The sequence below is a fragment of the Apteryx rowi genome, unplaced genomic scaffold (assembly GCF_003343035.1).
Source record: "Apteryx rowi isolate R43461 unplaced genomic scaffold, aptRow1 scaffold_16, whole genome shotgun sequence".
Taxonomy (NCBI): Eukaryota; Metazoa; Chordata; class Aves; order Apterygiformes; family Apterygidae; genus Apteryx; species Apteryx rowi.
Window position 1 is genome coordinate 4822655 of NW_020447863.1, and position 20817 is coordinate 4843471.

At 52.2% G+C, this 20817-nt stretch overlaps 3 protein-coding genes across 3 annotated transcripts in view; 1 reads left to right on the forward strand and 2 right to left on the reverse strand.

Annotated features, from left to right (window-relative positions):
- TOR4A (torsin family 4 member A) overlaps positions 1-89 on the reverse strand; it is an 11433-nt gene extending 11344 nt beyond the window's left edge. Inside the window, exon 1 of the mRNA XM_026059759.1 lies at positions 72-89. The gene's annotated coding sequence lies outside the window, so the exon portion shown is untranslated. The remainder of the gene's footprint in view (positions 1-71) is intronic.
- A 6714-nt stretch (positions 90-6803) lies between these two features.
- ANAPC2 (anaphase promoting complex subunit 2) lies at positions 6804-19968 on the reverse strand. The gene is made up of 13 exons (XM_026059786.1): positions 19960-19968; positions 18693-19315; positions 18038-18170; positions 15301-15475; positions 15038-15157; positions 14397-14514; positions 14131-14312; positions 13842-13983; positions 12998-13073; positions 12188-12391; positions 10644-10773; positions 9957-10192; positions 6804-8960 (listed from the first exon to the last, which is right to left on the reverse strand). Exons 1-13 carry the CDS (start codon positions 19966-19968, stop codon positions 8748-8750), a joined length of 2361 nt encoding a protein of 786 aa, XP_025915571.1. The 3' UTR covers positions 6804-8747.
- A 9-nt stretch (positions 19969-19977) lies between these two features.
- SSNA1 (SS nuclear autoantigen 1) overlaps positions 19978-20817 on the forward strand; it is a 4373-nt gene continuing 3533 nt past the window's right edge. Inside the window, exon 1 of the mRNA XM_026059787.1 lies at positions 19978-20028. Within this exon, the coding sequence (XP_025915572.1) occupies positions 19978-20028 (51 nt within the window). The remainder of the gene's footprint in view (positions 20029-20817) is intronic.

The window sequence follows — 20817 nt, forward strand, 5'->3', positions numbered from 1 at the left end:
GGGCTGTGCCTGCCGGGCAGGGCTCAGCGCAGCGGTCGGGGTCCCTTCCCCACCGCCCCCTCCCCACTCACCTCGGGGCGTCCGTCAGGGCTGCCCGCCCTGCCTCTCGCCTCTGGCCGCCCCCAGGCCGTGGCCCCCCCCCGGCCGCCCCTGCATGCCTCCTCCCCGGGCCTGGCGGTGCCAGCCGGGGCCTGCGCGCCCGGAGCTGCGATAACGGGGCTGCCGTGGGGCCGCGGCTCTTCCTGCAGCGCTGCGCCGCCCGGCCATGCAAATCCTGCGCAAACAGGGACGTGGCGCCGGGCCAGGCCTCCACGCCGCCCCCCCGCAACCGGCCTCGCGCTCCGCTTTTGGGGGGCCCCTGCCGCTGCTTTTCCCACTGCTCCAGGCTTGGCCCCCCCGAGGGCAAACGCAGGGAAGGGGGGATTGCAAAAACCACGGGAGAAAAAGGGAAATTTGGGGGTGAGGAGGGGGGGGAGGCACAGTGGGAAAGGGGGATGCTGCCCCCCCCCCCCCGAGCAGCTTTGGGGAGATTTTGGTACCGACGGGCATCGGGCACCCATCGCTTTTGGTCCCGGCAGCAAGCGGCTCCCAAATTGGGCAGCTGCCAGCACCCGGCCRCCGACTTTTGCACCTTCAGCCAATTCCGGCTTTTCCTCCGCTTTGGGGCACGTCACCTTTTTGAGTGCGGAGACCCGAGTTTGAGAAGGAGCCGTTGCTGCCGTCCAGCCCGGCTGCTCCCGGGCGGCACCACGGCAGCGCCGGGGGAAAGGGAACTCCGYGGAAAGGGGGAAATCCGTCAAAAGAGAATTACAGAAGGCTGAAGCTTGGAGCCGCTACAGAATCAGCRTAGCCGAGGGCAAAAGAAACCTGCCCCGCGGATGAGAAAGCCCCGGCGGGACCCCGCGCTCACGTGCCCGGGAGCAGCCGGCCAAGGACGGGGTTGTCCTAAAAAATAGTTGAGAACRGGAAATACCGCTCAGACGAGGGGAAACGGGAACACGTGAGCAGCTACAGCGGCTCCGACCAAGGAGCCAGCTTGTCCCGAGTCCCGTCTCCCACACTGGCCATAAGGGGAAGAATAAAAAGGGCAGGAATATATGAATATACGGAGAATACAGCCATCAGCTGGGGGATGCCCCAAGCCGGACGTGCCGTTACAGCTGCCCCCTGCTTCCATATGAACTGTTTTACATTTATCTGCACCCCGTTTCTTCTGCCACCCCAGTGCCCAGTCTCCCACGTTCACAAGGTCCCTCTGCAGTTCTGACCCACGTCTTTCCTGCCCTAAACAACTTTGGGCTCTGGCAAAAGACACAAATCCGGGCAAATTTGGTGTAAAACCATAGAGCAGACCAAAAGGATTTGGATTATAGCAGCTCTCTCCGGGCTCACAGAATTGCAGCCCAGCTCTCTGCCCTCGTCCCGCCAGGGCGAGCGGGACGCGGAGGCAAAGCGCAGGGGAAGGAAGCTTTTCCCGCGCTCCCCAGCCCGCTGCGGCCCCCCAGCCCGGCGGCGGGGTTTGCTCTGCCCGGTTTTCGCCGCGGCTCTTCGCGGCCGTTTCCGATCTTTGTAAGCAGTCCTGCTTTAACACACCCTAAATAACCCAAACAGTTTATACGTGGGCAAAGGAACGCCCTTTTTTTCAGGAAAAAACATCCTGTTTGCTTTAGCAGGGACCATCTAAACAGTTTAAAAATAGCCCAAGGTAAATGATGGGAACTGCTCTTCACAAAGAGAAGCGATAGCTCCAGCTTGCCCACGTGAATCAAGGCTCCCGAATGCAAATTCGATTATTTTTTCCCCCTGGCTGCGATATCAAGATCTCAAATAATAAAGAACAATAATAATAATCATTGGTTTTGGCAGCTTCTCCCCCCGCCATGGGCCATCGCCCACGGCATCGCCGGGGAGAACCAGGTCACCGCCAACATGCAAAAGGCGTTTCAGGGCAGGGGGGCTCTGCCTGGCCCTTCGCCTGCAGCGCGGAAAGATGCCCCTTTGCTCTGACGACGCATCTCTCCATGCCCGAAATGCTCTGGGGGATAAAACTGCGTCTTACACTGGAAAAAAAGTTTTGCGGAACCTGTGACTTCAAACGGGGAAAGCGGCGAGCGTCCTCAGCAATTCCTCCCCTCGCTGGCAAGAACGGTACTTGGGCCACGACGCACCATTGAGGTCCCAGCTGAAGCTTATTTTGCCAGCAGCGGMCGCATAAAAACATTCCTCATGCTTCCATGCGTAAACGAGCATTCACAGAAATAATCTCTGTTGTAGTAACAAGGACGTTTGCGAACGCTGCAGCGAAGCTAAAGCCCTTTCTAAATGCCTGAGGAGCAAAGAGAGGGATTTTATATGCATTTTCCAGCTATACAATTCGTTTTCCTAGAAGGGGAAGCGCGTTGCAAACGTAACGTACCTGCAACCTCTTGCGTGGCTCTAAAACGTAGCTTTTTGCGCCGCGGTTTTGTGCCTACTCTCGCAGGCAGGCGCTGCGAGGCCTTTTTCCAGCTTTCTCGGTTCTGTTTGAACTGCTTCGTTTCCAGCTTGTTCCAATTAACTTTAAGACTTTTACATGCCCTAAGAGCTGTAGTACTTATTACATTGCAAGTTTTCCCATCGTAACGCTTTGAAATTACCACACTAAGACGCTTCCAGTGGCTCTGACTCAGAGCTCCCCCGAGACCTCCGGCAGGCAGAAGAGCCCTTTCTGGCTGCCTCCGCGGAGGCCAGGGCCACGGCCAGGCCGAAGAAACCCGGCCGAAGCCACGCGAGCCAGGCAGCAGGTTTCTAGATACTCCTCAGCCTTCGTGGGGAACCATCTGCTCCAAGAAGGATGGACCTCCAATGGGACAACAGCGCAAAAGGGAGCCACCACCAAACCCGTATGCCAGCTGCGATTCCCACAGCTGGATCGGCACGAATGCTGTTGCAATCCGCTCCCGGGCAAGCGTAGTTGCGGCCTTCTTCATAGGGCAAAAAAGTCTCATCTTTTTTCCAGCTCATCTAGAGGTTAAGGGACACCACCGACCACCCGTGTGTCCTACTAGACATGCTGGCTCACGGTTCCCCTGTGCAGCACCTGGCCCATCGCTGGCCCAAGGAGCGCCTGGCCTTAGCCCTCTTGCCCAGGCTGCCAAAAGATCACGCCATCCTGCACGTGGACCTTCCCACAAGTGATGCCCAGGCCTCCTGGAAGGAGAACGGCCCCATCCAGGTCGGACACCTCCTGCTGGCACCGTTCCTACTGTTCAGAGCCACACAGAGCATGTAGTGATGGGCTTTCCTGGGACAACCTTGCAACCCATTGCAGCAGCCACCAGCCAGGTTCCCAGCCCCGGCCAGCATAGGGAAAGGCCGGAGATCGCCACGTCCTGCGCTCGCTCCATGGCATCTGGGTGGACCAGACCCACCGTGCAAGGTCACCTCCGGCTGCTGTGCCCAGACCCCGTGCCCGGCTCACAGCATGGGGACACGCTCACCTCCATCCCATCACCAGCCAGGCTCCACACTGGAGCCAGAGCAGGGCCGTGGTCCAGGATGCAGCCTCTGATCTTGTCCCCACCCTGCTGGGTGCTCAGCCATGGGGACAACCTGGAGAAGAGAGGGCAAAGCAGCAGGAACATCAAAGACATCGGGGCTGGTCTCCCGGGGAAGGGAAACCTGGCAGGAGGGATGCAAAGAGCCTTCCAATCCATGAACAGGCACCTGTGGGAACAAGTTTTTCATCGTGGGAGCCAGGCTAGAAGAAACCTGCTTAAATTGCAGCAAGTGAGATGTTAGGGAGTCTAGCGAGGCCTGGGAGGGGGCAAAATCTCCAGCTCCGATGGATTTTTAAAGACAGTGAACAGCTGTCGGCACGGGCACAGTTAATCCGTCAAGTCCAGGCAGGCTCCGGGAGAGGACGGCGGCATCCACTCTYGCCACAGGCCTTGGTATCGGGATTGCGGGTGAAGCCCTTCGCTCCTTGCCCGGACAGCTTGGAAGCAAGGCAGAGCCCAGCGGCTGCACCGGGGCTCAGCCGGGCTCGCTCCCTGCTCACRGGCAGGGTGGCCTCCGGGTGCCGAGCAGGAGCCGGGTCTGCGTGCTGAGGTGCCCGCGGCGTAAACGCAGCGTCCCGGGAGGAACTGAGTCAGGCCTGGCCAGGGGAGCAGCTCAGGCTGTTGTGGCAACGGAACAAACAAACTCATCACACCCACCGGGCCTCACCCTGAGAGGGAGGCGGAGGAGCGGCCGATAAAGGTCACGAGAGGAAGCAACGCTCGTCCCGTGCTGGCCCAACGCTGCCGTGGGGGAGATGCCAGCGCCGTGCTGACCTCCGTCCCATGCGACCTCCATCGCGGGGTCCCGGCCAAGGGAGGTGACCGGGGGGCTCGGGGACGCGGGCAGAGCTGCAGGGTGCTCCTGAGCCCTTCCCATCCCCTTGCACCTCTTGCAGGCCCCCGAGGGCAGCCTGTCCCACACGTGTCCCCAGGCTGGGTTCATGCAGCGCGGCGGGAAGCCACACGCTCCCGCAGCGATCAGCGAGTTCCCGGGCATCGGGKCACACGGGTGGCAAACGCAGGCGTGCTCCATCCTGCTGCGAAAGGCGTTTTCCAAGCCCGTCTGCAGAATCGGTCACCTCCCATGCCCAAACCTCACTCCCTGCTGCCAGCGGGGACACGGTGGGGTGGCACCATTCGCGTGGGCACGGCCGGCCCGGCGGCTAGCAGCCCGCTGCCTGTCCGGCTCCCCGTGCAAGCAGCTGCTGGTGCTCCGGGCGATGCTCCCCCACATGCAATACCTGCGCCAGGGGCTCTGCACCCCCTTCCCCATGCAACAGGCAGCTCTCGGCTCTCCTGGGACACGTTTGCATGGCAAATCGCAGCTGGTGCAGCGTGCAGACCCCAGCCCTTCTCCGTTTGCCCAGCTCAGCAGCCCAGGGATACCCAAATCGCAGGGCAAGTGCACTCTACCAGGTCAGAGCACCGGACCCGGACTCCTCCTGCCCAGCCCAAATCGCAGCCCTTCCAGCAAGGGAACTCGTTTCCTCCATTCCTTTAACTTTCCACATGCCTCAAACCAGTTAAAGTGCCGGAGAGTTTTCTCCTCCCTTCCCGGGTGCTACGAGGAGCCAAGGCTCCCAGTTCTTGCTACGCTGGCGGCGGTGGCCGGGGACAGCCCCCAGCTGCCACCAGCCCTGCCGCAAAGCTGGTGGTTGGTTTGATCTCAGAAGATCCAAAAGATATTTTCCCCTCTCCGTTCCAACTGCAAGGCAGTCAGATGTTAGACCTTTAGGCATCAACCACAGAGCGGGACTGTGCTACAGTGCGAGTACCACCATGCCGTGCCCAGGTGGCACTCGCGTCCCCCGGGGCTGGCAGACGCCAACCCCACCGCCCCGTGGCTGCTTACGTTTTCAGGTGCTCCCACTTGCTCAAAACATTTCATTTCCTAAAAAAAATTAAAAAGAAGCATGAGGAGCTGCAAGACAGTTCGGAGGTACCTAGGAAATAGGTATCCCTACTGCTGCGGTCCCGGCCAGGCATTAGTGGTGGCCATTAAGGCCAAGGACCAGTGTCAGCCCTGCTTCCTCCTCCCTCCTGTGTGACCTGATTCGGCTCCTCTTCCTCACCCAGCGAGGCCCTACATGGCCTGTACACATTTTGCTCCCTCTCCCAAGGTATGTGGGTTTTACATGGATGGCAGGCACTTGTGAGCTGCTTTGATTTATTCAGCAGCTGATGAACATCTAACCAAGAGGATGAGGAGCAGAGCCAGCATTTGAGGGAACACAGAAAAGTCCCCTGTATCCAAAATAGAGGAGGTAAAACCCACAAGGACTGGCTCCAGGAGCACAAAGCAGGAAGCAGAGACACAAGCCTGGGATAAAACCAATTTGTTTTTGCGGATCTCTCTCGTGTCCTGCTCACCTGGGTGCAGCTCCCAAGGCTCCGCATCCTCACTCTGGGGCTGGGTCTGGAATCGGGCTCAGGCTGCTGGTGCCGGCTGCTCTCCTCCTGCCTGGGAAAGGTGCAAGCCGCAGAGCAGAGAAATGTGCTCGCTCGCTTGTGTCCCCATCCCCGGAGCAGGACGTGGATGGTTGCGAGGGACAGCAGGTTAAGGCAGACCACATGACAACGGTTGCCTGCTTGAGCGGTCTGGGGCACCCGCAGGTCACCCGGACGGAGACGCAGGCTCAGCGCTGAGCCATGGCCTCCTCCGGCCTCGGCAGCACCCAGCAGCGCTGCATGTACCCCGAGCCCTGCCACATCCACCCCGCAGTCACGCTGGCCTGGGACCCCCTCGTGTCAGCTCTGGGTGCCCTTCCTGTGTCCTCCTGGCATCCTGCCTGCCCCAGCCCTGCCCACCCAGGCACCAGCCCTTTTCTCCTCCATGCACCCAGCTCCCCACGCCACCCTGGGCACCCACTGCACCCTGCCAGCCTCCACCACGATCCTGCATCGCGCCAGGTCCCGGACACCACCGCGTCTCATCCTGCACCCTGAATGCCGATACTGCCTTTTGGCACATTGCAACACAGCCTGATGTGAGCCCACCGCCCCCCCCCCACCTGCACCCCACCAGCCCCTGGCACCCACCCTCCATGCACACTGCCCATCCCACCTGCAGCGGCACAGGCACGCCACCACCGTCACCTCCCAACACCCATGTGCACGCGGGGATGTTGCTGTGTCCCAACAACCGTCCCTACACCACTGTGGGTCACAATTACTGCTGTCCCCAAGCCATGACCTGTCACAAGCCCTCAAAGTTGCTCCGGGGTGAGGGATTCTCAGGGCTTCTCCATCCTGGGACAACACATCTGAGAGCAAAAGTAAGGTTTATTTACTTTTACATCTTGGAAACAGATGATCAACTCCAGGAATAAGAACAGTCTCAACCATTCCAAGTGTAGCAAGATCAGTTGAGCCAAATTCTGTTCAATTCTCCAATGTACATAAGCATGGTCAGYGGGACAGCAGAGAGCAACCCTGGCACAGCTGTCATCAACCAGGTTAGGCTTCACCCAGAGCAAGAGACCCAGGACACCCTGCTGTCATACTGAGTGGCTGAAGTGTTGGTCCAGGCATAGTCCAAGTCCAAGATGGCAAAGAACATCGTCAGCTGCTGGCTGGGGCACTCGGGTTGAGGGTCACCACGGGACAAACTCTCCTTGTCCCCCACCAGCACCTCTAACCAGGGTGTGGTACATATAGCAAAGTGGGGCAGGCTGATCCTAGGGATTATCCCATTGGGATTTGCCTATTTACAGAAAAGCCAGTGGGCTGGCAGAACAGCCCCCATAAGGTCTCCAAATCTCTGGCCATTAATCTCAAATTGCTCAAAATTATCCCCCTATTCTGCCCTAAAAGTCTGGAGGAGGATTTGGGGCATTCATTCCCCACTATAAGAGGGAAAGCCCACATTGTGGCATTTCCAGGCCTTTAAGCATTAAAGGACGATAAGATTGAACATTAAATACAGATTGTTTTACATGTTCCACAAGTCTCTCATGCACCTGGATCCAGAGCAATGCAGCCAGGGTTAAAGACCGTTCCTGTGTTTAATATTTGGCCCTTTGGTATCTGAATTCCAGCTGTCTCATTACACAGTCTGGGCTAAAAGATTCAGCACTGGAGGGAAAGACTTCTTGGGCCATGGAAACTCATTTTGCTTCTTAGAAAACAAAATTTTAGGAAGACTCAAATTTCCCCAGCATACTCCTCCTGATGGGATAAGCAAAACCCACCTGGAAACGGGACTGAGGAACCCTGAATGCTGTTAAGTGGAGACTGAATACAATCCTTCTGAAACTCATTGCTTGATCTTGTGTCCGGGTTCTGGGCACGATATTTAAACAAAGCAGCTCTGGGATTATCCCATCCAACCGCCTTGGTGATCTCAGTGACGTAAATAACCCTGAAGCATACCAAGATGACGTGCACCGAGAGCACCAGTCATGGCGTTTGAAGACAGACGTGCGTTCAAGCCATGGTAAAGTAATCCTACCAGCATCTGGATAATCCACTTTCATATTCCCCGGGACTAAACAGCTTGCCCTGAAGAACTGCTACATTTCACCCATCTAAAGCATTCTTCATCCCACAATAAAATTATCCCATGCATCCCAAGAGTCCTGAACAATGGTAAGCCGACCCCAGAGTCTTCCGCCTACACAAGCCAAAGGAGATAGCACAGACGGCACACTCATTTTTGTGTAAGGTCTCATTTATCACAGCCAGCTGCAACAAGCTGCTTCAGCCACACAAGGAGACACAGACAGCAATTGCAGCCAACAGCCCCCTCCGTTCCAAAGTCCTCCCAGAGCTGCAAGTAGCAGACTACACACGGAGGCCCAATGAAAGGGAGATGGTGCCCAGCAGACTGCGGAGTTCCTGCCTGCCCTTTCAGCTTGGGAAGGCTGATGCCAAGAGTGCTCTCCTAAGAGGGAAGAAAAGAGTCTGAATCATCTGAAAAAGATGACTGCTGTTTTTAATTAACCAGTGAAGTGGGCCCAGATACTCACGTATGGGAGAAAAGCACTCTGAGGAGCGGGCCCAGTCCCAGAAGTTCTTTGGGGTGCATGGCCCAGGCTGCTAAAGAGCTATCTCCACATGGAAAAGGGTGCCCATATTGGGAAGAGGGCACAGAAACCCCCCAGAGCAAAAAAAATCACCCAGCGGGATGCAGAGAGCTGGGTGGCACTGAGGAGCTGAACACAGGCACAGGAGAAGTGAACGGACAGAGGAAAGCAGGGACATTTGAGCCTAGCTGCAGTTCTTGGGCAGACGATAGACACCTCCGGAGTAGATGAGTTGCTGGTCCCGGACTTTTTTCTGGAGGAAGCCCTGCAGCTCTTGTATATCAATTTCTGTAACCACCGGGCCTGTCATCACAAACATCTTCAGCATGCTGTGAATCCTCTCCAATGACAGGCTCTCAAGGTTGGTCAGCATTGCTTGGATGTACGTCCAAAACAACTGCAAAAAGGGGGCACACAGGCAACAGTAAATCACAGTCATCCTCAACACAGGAAGAAGAGGGGTGTTTTAACATCCTGCATCCCAAAGGCATAACACAACTGTGGTAGGCAATAAGTTCTGCTCTCAGCTATGAAAGCCTGGCCTTTAAACAGGAAGTAGTTGAGATCAGCATCAGGTATTAGGATACACAGCTAGAAAGCAGGATTTGGCCTGCAGTACGTGCATGACCCTCAGCGGACAGACAAAGGTAGAACACCTACGTGTTTCACACTGGCTCCATACACACAACATGACAGACCAGAGTAGCAAAAGCCATGGAAGTGTCTAGGAACCACACACAGAGAAGGCAAAGGTCCTGCTGTCAGGACCGAGTAAACTTTTTTAGCAGTCTATTTCTCAAAAAAAGCTGTTTGGATCAACCCAAATTAGTTATGATATTTTCATGATATAATATTAGATATTTTCAAATACAAATTCAAGTCTCAGACTTTTTCTTATTTAATTGAACAACAATGTTCAGAGATGCCCAAATGGTTGCCTGGCTCAGCAGCTGGACACTTTTCTGGAAAGAAGGCTGTCTTCCAATATCTGCTCCAGTGATCATTAATCAAGAGAAATCCACCTCAAAAATGCTCTCAAGCTGGCCTTAGTCACTGCAGTGTACAGTGCAAATCAAATCCACCACCTGAATCAGACAGACCAGGGCATCTGAATGTGGTTTCTTCCGAATTTCAAATTAGCCTCCTAACCAGTTGGGTAACAGCAACACCATCTTCACTTTCTGAACATATCAAACTCCCTTGAGAGTTTAACCCCTTTCCTCATATTAAAAAATATAATCAAATTAAACATTCATCCTCAAACCATTCTCTCCAGAATTTTAAAGATGAAACTCAATCATAGGCTGGCCTGAAATCACTCTCCCTTCCCCAAAACCAAAACCACTAGACATTTGCACTGGCCTGCTGGTTTCACAAGCACCCAGACAAGTACCTGCAGCTCTTCCTCTTTCTGGTCAGCCTGCGATGCCATGGCAGAGTCTCCCTCCTCATCACTGTCTATCAGAACCACCTTCTCCACCTGGTCCTTCTGCTCCTCCTCAATCACAGTGAACGTGCCTTGGGGCTCTTCACGCAGGACGCCCTGCTGCAGCCACAGAGTCATCTTACGCTTTAGCGACGTCACAGGCACCTTGAGCACTTCACTCAGCTCAGTCAGTGTCCACGTACCTGTGGAGACCACAGATACCGCGTGGAAGGTGGCAGTCAGCTCTTGGCTGCAGTCCTTTGCTATACCCCAGTCTACAAGCATCCCAAACATTCAACGCAGGGAAGAGTACAGGACACCAGCCCTCCCCACAGCATGTCAGGATTTAATAAGAGGATGGGGAAGGCAGGTGAGCCACTGCCAGGAGCAAGCAGCTATATGCAGTGACTGCCTGAAAGCAGTCACCTGGGTCACCTGCCTGGGTGCTCAGCTGCAGCCCTTCTGGGTGCAGTCTCCTAGGAGAGCTGGAGATCTGGTCAACTTCTGTGATAGATCCAAGTCCATGAACTGGGTCTTGTTCCCCTTGCCAGAACTCTCCAGGCCTACTGCCACCTGAGCAACACGGCTTTCCCACCCATCCACGGGAAGCACATGAATGCAGGTGATATGCTGGGCCTCTGCCTTGTCACTCACTCTTGGTCTGGAAGTGCAGGATGATGGCAGCATGCACAGGAGACACAGACAGGGAGAGGGTGCGATCTGCCAGCTCCACATCCAAGCTCACCAGGCCCAGGTGGTACTTCCAGTTCAGGGTCCGCATGGCCTGCAAAAGCGGGAAGCAGCTGCTCACAGCAGATCCCCTAACAGGAACCTCCAAGTTCTGCATTTCTGCAAATATCTCTCTGCCATCAGAGCCAGATAGAAGCTGCTCTCTGCCTTCATCTCGGTCAGATGGAAGCTGCTCTCCTCCTCATGGGGACAGCCTCACTCACTTTTGTATGTTGAGGATGGTGCAAGTGACAGGGAGTTTCAACAACAACCACCACCCAAGAAACCATACATCCTGAGGCTGCTGTGTACCTCTCCTAACTAGTTTCCTGCAGGCACAGAAATCAGGTGGCATCCATGTCTGGAATACAGCTATAGCAGGAGAAGAGATGGGATCTAGAGCTGCATGCTTCCCAGCCTAACGGCATGTACCATCTAATGTATAATGACAAGTTCAAGAAAGCACGTGAAAAAAAACAAGCCTAAAGTGGGGTCAGAATGCAAGGGGGAGGAACAACAGTATGAGACACCAAATTGTATTCAGATTAGTTGCAAAGAACCATCTATGTGTACACACAGGTATTATGCTGGCACGACTACATGCAAGTTATCCATGATCCAGCAGTGTGCGCTGCACTCCACCAGATAAGCAGCAGCAAGATGAGAAAGCCAAGACCATAGCTCTGGAAGTGACTTAGATCTCTCCTTGACTTTCAGGCAGATGCTCCGGCACCCTGCGATGCTCCTGCTACGAACCCATTCTGTACGTGCAGAGCAAGATGCACCTCAGCATTCACCATGCGACTAATTGGCCTGACCAAGTGCCTATAGAATACAAGAATACTGCATGGTTGCTTATATTTGCTAGGTATGCCACAGAAAGAACAGAAGCAATGTTCTCCTGATTCCAGTGTTTAACATTGGATCTCCTGGAACAGGCTTGAAAGGAGACCATGTAAGAGCAGCCTCTTTTCAAGAGGACAAACAGGAGAGAAGAGTGACAGAATGCTGGAGAAAAGAGGTCCAACAGGGACAGCATGTCACCTGGGCTCCTATAGGACTTAGATGTCTAAGCTTGTTAGCCTAAGGACTTCTATCTCAGTATCCACATAACCTTCTTACCTGGTAGAGTGCAGAGCACATCACTGGATCATGGATAATTCATGTCTAACTCAGTATCCATGTAACTAATAACTTTCTAAAATAGACCAGTGTTTATCTAGCACTACTGCTATGCAGGCAACCCATAAAGAGATAAATCCTCCTTCTAGCAATAGCAAAGCTAGTGCAGCTTCTAACCCTGATTCAGAGCTGAAGGACTTTGGCATTCCACCTGACAGTACAGCCGTATTAACAGCTAAACTTTAAGGGAGGTTAAAGGGAACTTTGTAAAGGCCATGCAAAAACATGCTATATAGTGGAATCTGAACAGCAAGAACCTGTTTTAAGGAAGGTTAAGGCTGCCTCACCTTTAATTTCTCATACTTCTTGGAATAGGCTTCCATAGCTTCTTTGACTTGCTCTGGAAGCTCTAGCTTCTCCTCTTTCAGTGGTGGCCAGAACTCACTCGATAGGATAACGGCAACGAGGCTGAACGGTGGCCTCTCCTCCTCTGGGAGCTTTTCTTCCTCATCACGAATGTTGGCATTAATGCGTCGTGAGTCAGCCATATCCTGGAAGAGGTAGAGGAAGCTAAAGAGGCTCCTTCTCTTCCAGGAGAGTACTGAGCCTTAGTAAAGAAGAAGGTTAAACAGGGTGTCTAACATGTCTCCAGAGGATGATGGAGACATGGAAAGTTTATAATCATTTGTGCCCTCTAGTCACTAAGAAGATGAGGGAATGGTCTGCTACAGACTTAGAAACGTTTGTGGGGAGACTGGGGAAAGGCTTACGGCTTTAACACTAGCCTACACTGGAGTCCCTCCAGACTGATGACTTCTCACAGTGCCCCAAGTGAATCAAATTCCAGAATCACACCCTAGAGGAGCTGGAAGAGCCCAGTTCTTCTACTGCCAGAATAGTTTACTGCAGTGTACTGGTAAGAGAGACAACAGCACCAGAGCAACCATCCGCCAGAGTCAATAACCCAATGTACAGGACTTAAAGAACAGACATGATTTTGAATGCACTTCTGCCTATTGGAAATCAAGCCCCACGCTGGGATCCTGGGAACCCCCCTTCCCTAAAAGGCCCTTTGTAGGTCATTCCTATAGGACACTCCCCTTCCCCACTGATTCAAGAGCCCAAACAACCAAGAGCTGAATAACAAAAAAAGTTACTTTTAACATGACTTCACAATAGTGCATTTGAGCTTCACCAAACCGCAGCTTCAGCAGCTCCACATTGCGGATCTCCCTGAAAAGAGAAAAAAAGAATCAGACACAGGTCCCTCAGACAGACTAGGCTGGCCTCCACCCCGCTCAACTGAGCCAAGAAAGGCAGTCCCTGGCACAAAGGTCCTCTCATGACTAAAAAGCTCTGCAAGGCATGTTATTTGAAGAGGATGCCTCCCAGTATCTGTGTGAGGTACATTCACATCCTCTGTAGGCCAGGGTCTTTTTGAAGGCCTTCGCATCCCTTTCATTTGGACTAGCATGGCACCTGATCCTCTCACCAGCCCTCTTGACAACACAGTACAATTCCAGCATTTGGTGAGCCCTTCACTTGAGAGTGCTCATCGCAGATACAGCTTTCACCAACTGCATTTCAGACAGGAAAACCATTACAACTGTTGAATCAAGGGACATAGCTGGGGTAGAGCTGAAGTCCCTGATGCTTCATCCCTTCTTTCTACCTTGGCACTTTTTGCTAACCCTAATGTGTTTTGTTAGCTCCTGAATGTGTCAGAACTACAAGAAGAGATGGGATGGAGCTCAGAGGGTGTCAGTACCTTCAGTCTCCAACCTGCTGCCCTACTAGCACGAGCCAAGGGAAGGACTGAGCAGGGAGATGTCAGCCAAGAGGCGAGCCCGTGAAATTCCAGATGCATACCTAAAACCGCAGAGGAGATGGCCAAAGACAGTCCTGGTTCCAGGAACGGCCTTTCGTAGGACTGAGTCTGAAGCATATCTTTATCAGGTGGTACTACCTGGAAAGCCCTGTGGTTGGGCATACAAACCTTACCTCTCAGCACTGTAGTTGAACTGATGTAGCAGCCGGTCAGCAAGAAGTGTGCGGTACTCATTGATAAACAGGTCCTTGCTTCCATAGATGCTCACCAGCAAGCTGATGATGTCCGAGGACCGACGTTTGGAACTTGATTTCCCTAGTGAAATAAAGCAGACAACAGTGCAAGACTAACGGAGAGCTCCCCCAGCCCAGCTCTGCTCTGAAAGACTAGCAGACAAGCTGCTCCAGCCTACAGAGAGCAAGGGGCAGTGGGCTGCCAGGACTTTTGGTCTTGGCATCTAACCTGGATCTGCATCAACAGGGTCAGGAACCCAGTCCCCTGGTTCTGAGATGTCATCGTCACTCTCCTGGCCATTCTCTAGTGTCACTGGGTCAGCTTTTGAGAGCTCATTTGCAAGATCACCAGAGCCCTCAGCATCCCCTGTGAGACCAGCCACAATTTGCCGTACTGTGTCTTCCCGAGTCCTGTCAAAAGGCAAGATAAGCAGAGCAAATGAAGGGAAGAGGAGAGGAAAGGGACCGGAAAAGACTGTCCTGCAAGCCTCTTACCTCAGATACTTCCTGATGGGCTCACAGGCAACCTCCAGGATAACCATGGAGGGGTCAAGCTCCCGCAAGGCCTTGATGGCCGAGATGTACAGGGTAATGATGTCAGATGTGTTGACTCCTACAACAGAGGAGCAGAGGCGGTCAGAGTCCCTGAGCACATACTAACCGCACGAATGCGGGAAAGGCTATTCCAGGCTCTCTGTTAGATATAAGGAACTGAAGGCAAAGGCTTTGCTGCCATACTGCCCCAGCCAAAGGTAGAGATTAGGTCCACATGACTGAGAAACAAACTGCAACCACAAACACAGGCTCAAAGACTACCATAAACCAGCTTAGGCCAGACTGAGCATCAAGAATTTAGAGCACACACAGCAGAGGAGCCTCTACCCACCTGGACCAAAGCTAAATTCTAGCTCAGTTCCTCACTGCACTGCAAAAAGGAGGCAACAAGGGGTTGGGACGCAATTAGCTACTACTGCCCCTGCACACACTCCAACATGGAGAGCACAAGATGCACAGAACCTGACTGCCTCTCATTCATTGCACGTGAAGTGAGATGATGGCTCCCAGCAGATCCCCACTCATGCCTAGATTCCTTACAACCCAATCAAATGTGACATACGCAGAGATCTAAAACCTACCAGGATGCAGAAGTCTCATTTCCAGAGCACTTTTCAGGGAGCTGAGCAGCTGCTGCCTCTGATTAGTCCTTTCCAGGCAGAACTTGAGGTCCTCTACAGCAGGTTTCGATTCTGGGAAATCTACAGACCAAGCAGTGATTGGAAACAGTGCCATACTCCATGGGGAGGCAAGAGGAGACAGAAGGGTACATCGGTAGGTGAAGACAGATCTACAGTTCAAGCCAAGTCCAAGAGTGAATGAACATGGAGTGGGTCACCCCTACCTCGAATAATGCTGAAGAGCTCTTCAATGCGCATGCTGGCATAGATGCGGTAGAAGAATCTTTGGACGTGGCATCTCCAGCGTTTCAAGGTGTTGCTAGCTTCTGGAGTGGAGCGAGCCAAGGGACTATCTTGAAGAAAAACTCTGCTGAGCCAGCCAATCACTTTCTCGATCCACTACACAAGGAGAGGAACAATACAGGGATGGTGAACACTACAACTGGACGTGCAACCGTCCCACACTTACCCCATCACCAGGCAGTTACCACAGCAAGCTGAAATGAGCAGCTAGCCAAGAACAGCACCACCTCCAGCTGTGATCCAAATGTATCCTGGCCTGGGTTATAGCCAGAAAAAGCCTCAGAGGTGAAGTTAAGACACTAAGTTAGAACAGCTGAACCCCTAGACCTTTAACTGAAGTTACAAGATACAAACTAGGCAGAGGTGTATGATAAAATAAGAGGTGACTGGGGACTGCATTTCTCCATCTCTTAAAATACATCCACAGCTTTGATGTCACTTTATCAGTAACAACGTTCTCATCCAGAGAGAAGGTTTCTCCCCTAGGATCAGTGGTTCTGCTAATGCAGGGTCAGCAGCACAGCTCACCTCAGTTTCTGGCTGATCTGAGAAACATTTTGCCCTCGGCTGCTATAACCTAAGTATGCGCATGTTGATGGGAGAGTAGGCCATTCCCTGGGGCTCCATGCCAGGCTGGCCCCAAACTGTGAAGCCTGCAGATATTGAACTCAGCTGGCCACCGTTCTCTCAAATGTCAAATTTGGGGGCAAGAGTACACTGTGCAGAGTTCTGAGCTCCAAAAAAGGACTGAGTATATTCAAACACTTGCCAACATTTCTCTCTTTATAAGAATATGAACAGAAGAGCAAGCAAATCATCTCAAAGATTCACAGACATACGCTTACCAACCAAACTCAGGCACTTGAGACCAAGACCTCAAATGCTGAGTTAGTCACTTAAATATAAAAATCCTACAGATTGATCAGAGAGCATCAGAAGATTAATTTTTTTACATGATTTAGTTTTCTACAGAAAAATGACTGACATATTTCAAATACACTCAGCTACAATACCCAGATATTAAAGAGAAACACTTTTCCTTATTTCCCCTTTAAAGTGGCACACATAGCGCTTAAATTAGAATATTATTTGAGTATTAATAGCTACTAGATATTAATATTTTTGGATAAACACATTTGGATAGCTTGAAACAAAAAGACTATGCCCACATCTGGTTTGCTGTTGTTAACTTTCAATTACCTACGTTACTGAAGAAACATCAAAGACTGAAGGAACGCACGTATTTTGCTAATAACTACATGGCAYGACAAGCCTGAGAACTGCACAACACCTGGGCATCAATTTTGGGCAAAACTATGAAAAGCTGATACAGAATGTATTAAAGAACAAAAGGATAGGACTACAATTGATGTAAAGCAACTCAGTTTTAAGGAAAACAATTATTAACAAACAAACCCATTTCCCCCCTCCCCATGAGTTTCTCTTCTCCAAGTGCTCCTATTATAGCTTGATTATCAACTACAAACTGCTTCTGACACATCTGAAAAGGGGGTTTGTTGTCAGCATTTGTACTTTTAGCAAGCTGTTCCTCAGTCCTCTCATATTTTAGCTTGTCAGACTTCTGTCTTAAAAAAAAATAAAATAAAAAAATGAAAAAATTATTCTCTCAATTTGGATACCACTTTCACTTTTTTGTTTTTTTGTTTTTAATTCTGATATCCTCCAATATTCTGTGGCTTACCATGCTGGTCTTTTCTTCTGAAGAGGTGGGAGCCAGGGGACCTTTTACAATGTCTGACAAGTGGAATGCGTTTGCATTTGCTCTGGTGCCCTTAATAAGGCTTTAAACAATCTCCAGGTCATCTGAAAGCACTTTAAACTAGGTCCAATAATGAAAGTCTTGCACAGTATTTAAAGGGAATTAAATACAAAAAAAAAAAAATCACTGCTGATGTTTGCAGATGAAACGAAAAACGACAGCATAGCAAACAACAAGGAAACTAGGACAACCATACAGAGCAGTCGGGTTTGCTCGGTAACCAGGCTTCACGCATTGTTGTTCAGAAGAGGCAAGCGCAAGGTCATGCACCAAGGAACAAGGAATGCAGAACAAGCTGGCGGAATGGAGACTGTATCCTGGAAAAGCAATAACCCTGAAAAGAAGTTTAAGGTCATGCTGGGTAAATAACTCAGCACGAACTCAGTGTTAGCTGGCGGCAAAAGAACCAAGTGCTGGATAGGATTTTAATTCTGCATGCGGCCCACTGGCAAGAGCAGTACCAGAATATCACCTCCCATCCTCACTTGCTATTTTAAAGGCGTGATGAAAAATTGGAAATAGAACAGGCAACAGCTACACAAATTCAAATTACAGGTCCACCTACACGGAAGGAGGGCCCTCTATAGGCTAGATGGGACTATTGCATTCATGTAGTTCATAGACTACAACAGAAATTCCTTCATTAATATGGATATAACCAGGTGAAATGTAATGGCCTATTATGTACAGGTCAGAGTAAGCCTTCCCCTCTAGCATTAAATCAAAATGGCGAGTTTTAACCACCTCTTCTGCCAGTAATGGTGGAAGTCACAGTCCAGGCACAGGCATTTTCAGGTAGAATTTACTTTCAACTTGTGCAGCAACAGAAGCAGCTGCACTTCTCCAAAGGAAGAGCTCTTGCCACCCGCCCGCCTTACCTCCTGGAACTCATTTAAGAAAGAGCGCTCGTATTCGCCCCTGCATCTTTGCTCCATCCTTTCCTCTATCATTCTGTGCAAGATCGTCGTGACAGCATCGGCGCTCACTCTCTCCAGCAAGTTCAGCCGGCGGCTACAGACACAGACAGTGACCTCATTCAGAGTAGCCAGAAGCAAAGGTACAAGCAAAAAAGGATACCGTCCTATCTATCATACTCCCTGTATGGTGAACAGACGCAAGCAAGGCTCTTAACTTAAATGCTCTAATAGCCTGCATAGAAGCACTACATACACAGTACACTACTGCTATCCCATCTTCCTCAGAAATTGTATTTTCTAGCCATCAAAAGCTTTTCCACTTAGAATAAGTTTTCTTCTTTGCAGACAAAAGGCAAGAGGAAGATATTCCTTAGTGCAAGAGAAAGATATTCTCACATCCAGCAAAAGGAACTTTCCATCAAAGGATCAGTTCTAGTTCAACTACCAGTTATTAACTGTCTGCAGAAACTCTGTGGGAAATTCGCTAGCCAGTACTAGGATACAGCCTGACCTCATGCACAGCTCCTCTAGTTTTGAGACATATAGAAAACTTGCTGCTGCTCTCCTATCTGGACCACGGGCTTGTTCTGTGCAGCACCACCCATAACATACGTACAGAATGTCATTGAGCTGCTGGAACTGCTCCATGGCTTTGGGGCACCAGCACTCCTCTCTCTTACTGCTGCAGCCTGCACACAACGGGCTCTCTCCTCCACTCTCCTCTGTATCACTTTCCTGTTCGTTTTCACTCATGCTGCTCTCACACTCGTTCATTCTGTCTTCTCCCTTCTTCCACTGCCGCATGTATATCCTGAAAGTGCGGCTATAGAACTGCTGGATCATTTCCTGGAAAGACTTTGTAGTGGAGAAAAAAAGAATGGCTTTGAACATGGTGTAGACCTTCTCTTGCAGCATTTGAGCGCCTGTCCCCAGGAGCAAGCCTGCTTTGGTCCATTTCTCCAGAAGTTCCAGGCTGTTCAGGTAGGGGTCCAGGCGGCACTTGAGAAGACAAAATGCATCCAGAAGAAGCAAGGAGCACTGTGGTTCCTCAGCTGTATTTTCATATTGGCCAATGCAGTTCCAGAACTCAGGAGCTATATTTGCCTGAAGGTCTGTCTGTAACACTTCGATGAACCATTCTTCTACAATCGAGTGCAAGTCATAACACCGCAGCACTTCAAGGGCTGCCCGCAGGTCACCATCCTTCAGCGGCCCCGCAGAATCAGATCTAGACGCTGCCTAGAAACCAGAGGGGATATCAAGTTAAACACACATAAAGACTTGTCAAAGAGCATTTGAGGCAGAAGACACTGCTTATCCTGGAGAACAGGGACCAAGCACGGATGGTCTCTGCTGTTAAACAGCAACTGGTAGATACTGTTCCTCTGTGGAGACCTGCTGGGCTCTCAACCCACTGATAAAAGGCAAGTGGCCATCTCACAAGATTAATACCCCAAAACTGGCAATTGCTAGCCCTGTTGGTAGTTGCTACAGGAACCACAAGCTGGTTGGGACACGCTGTTAGAAAAAGGCATTGCTCTGTTGCCATGTGCCACTGCAGGCCATGCATTCCCAAGACACGCAAGACTCCAGGGCAAGACATTCCTCATTTCCATGATGAACAATCAGGGAACAGAGCCACAGCATAGATGGAAGCAGCAGCACATCTTTTTGGCTCTTCTTCCAGCGTGTAACCTAGCATGTCTGCTGTTCTGGCCAGTGCAACAGGCAGAAGAGAGGGGGATGCCCCCCACCAGCCCTTTCCAGAAAGCCTTCCCAGCAGGTACAAGTCACCATGTAAGAAAATCCCATCCTTGTCATTTTTCCTGGCTGGTGGTCCCAGGCTTTTCTCTCCCCAGAAGTGTCAGCCCAAGCAGCTTCACCTGCCCCATGCCCCCGCCATGGTCATGCCACCACCATTTGCAGGTCCACACAGCAAACCAGACCCAGGAGTAGATGGCACAGGACAGGGAAGGAGCGAGCCAGGGACTACTTCAGCCAACACCACTGCGTGTGGGGTGACAGCGGGTGGCTGTGCCTGCCACAGCTCTCCTCACACCAGCAAATTTCAGCCGGGGGGGTCGGATTAGCCAGCGTGCCCAGAACTACAAGGGCGGCCACAGTGCTGGGGTGTGAGATCTGCAGAGAGAGGCACATCCTCCCACCCGGGACCTCCGCACCCCTGTGCCCCACAGGCCATCCCAGGGGGGACCCCCCAGACCCCCACTCCCCACAGCCCCTCCCCATGGGGGGGTTCCTGGACCTCTGCTGGCCACAGCCTGCCATGGGGGGGGGCCTCTCAGACCCCCACGCTCCACAGCCCATCCCCATGGGGGGGGTCCTGGACCTCTGCTGGCCACAGCCCACCATGGGGGGACCCCCCAGACCCCCATGCTCCACAGCCCATCCCCATGGGGGGGGGGTCTTGGACCTCTGCTGGCCACAGCCCACCATGGGGGGACCCCCCAGACCCCCACTCCCCACAGCCCATCCCCATGAGGGGATTCCTGGACCTCTGCTCTCCACAGCCCACCATAGGGGACCCACCCAGACCCCCATGCTCCACAGCCCATCCCCATGGGGGGGGGTCCTGGACCTCTGCTGGCCACAGCCCACCACAGGGGGATCCCCCAGACCCCCATGCCCCACAGCCCATCCCCATGGGGGGGGTCCTGGACCTCTGCTCTCCACAGCCCACCATAGGAGACCCCCAGACTCCCACACCCCATAACCCATCCCCG

What these genes read in the sequence shown, in the direction of transcription:
- ANAPC2 (XM_026059786.1), bottom strand. An exon ending in CAGCAGCTCAATGACATTCT is followed by an intron (nt 18,171 to 18,692) that starts GTACGTATGTTA and finishes CTGTGTCTGTAG; the next exon opens with CCGCCGGCTGAACTTGCTGG. An exon ending in AGAAGTATGAGAAATTAAAG is followed by an intron (nt 10,774 to 12,187) that starts GTGAGGCAGCCT and finishes CCGCTTTTGCAG; the next exon opens with GCCATGCGGACCCTGAACTG.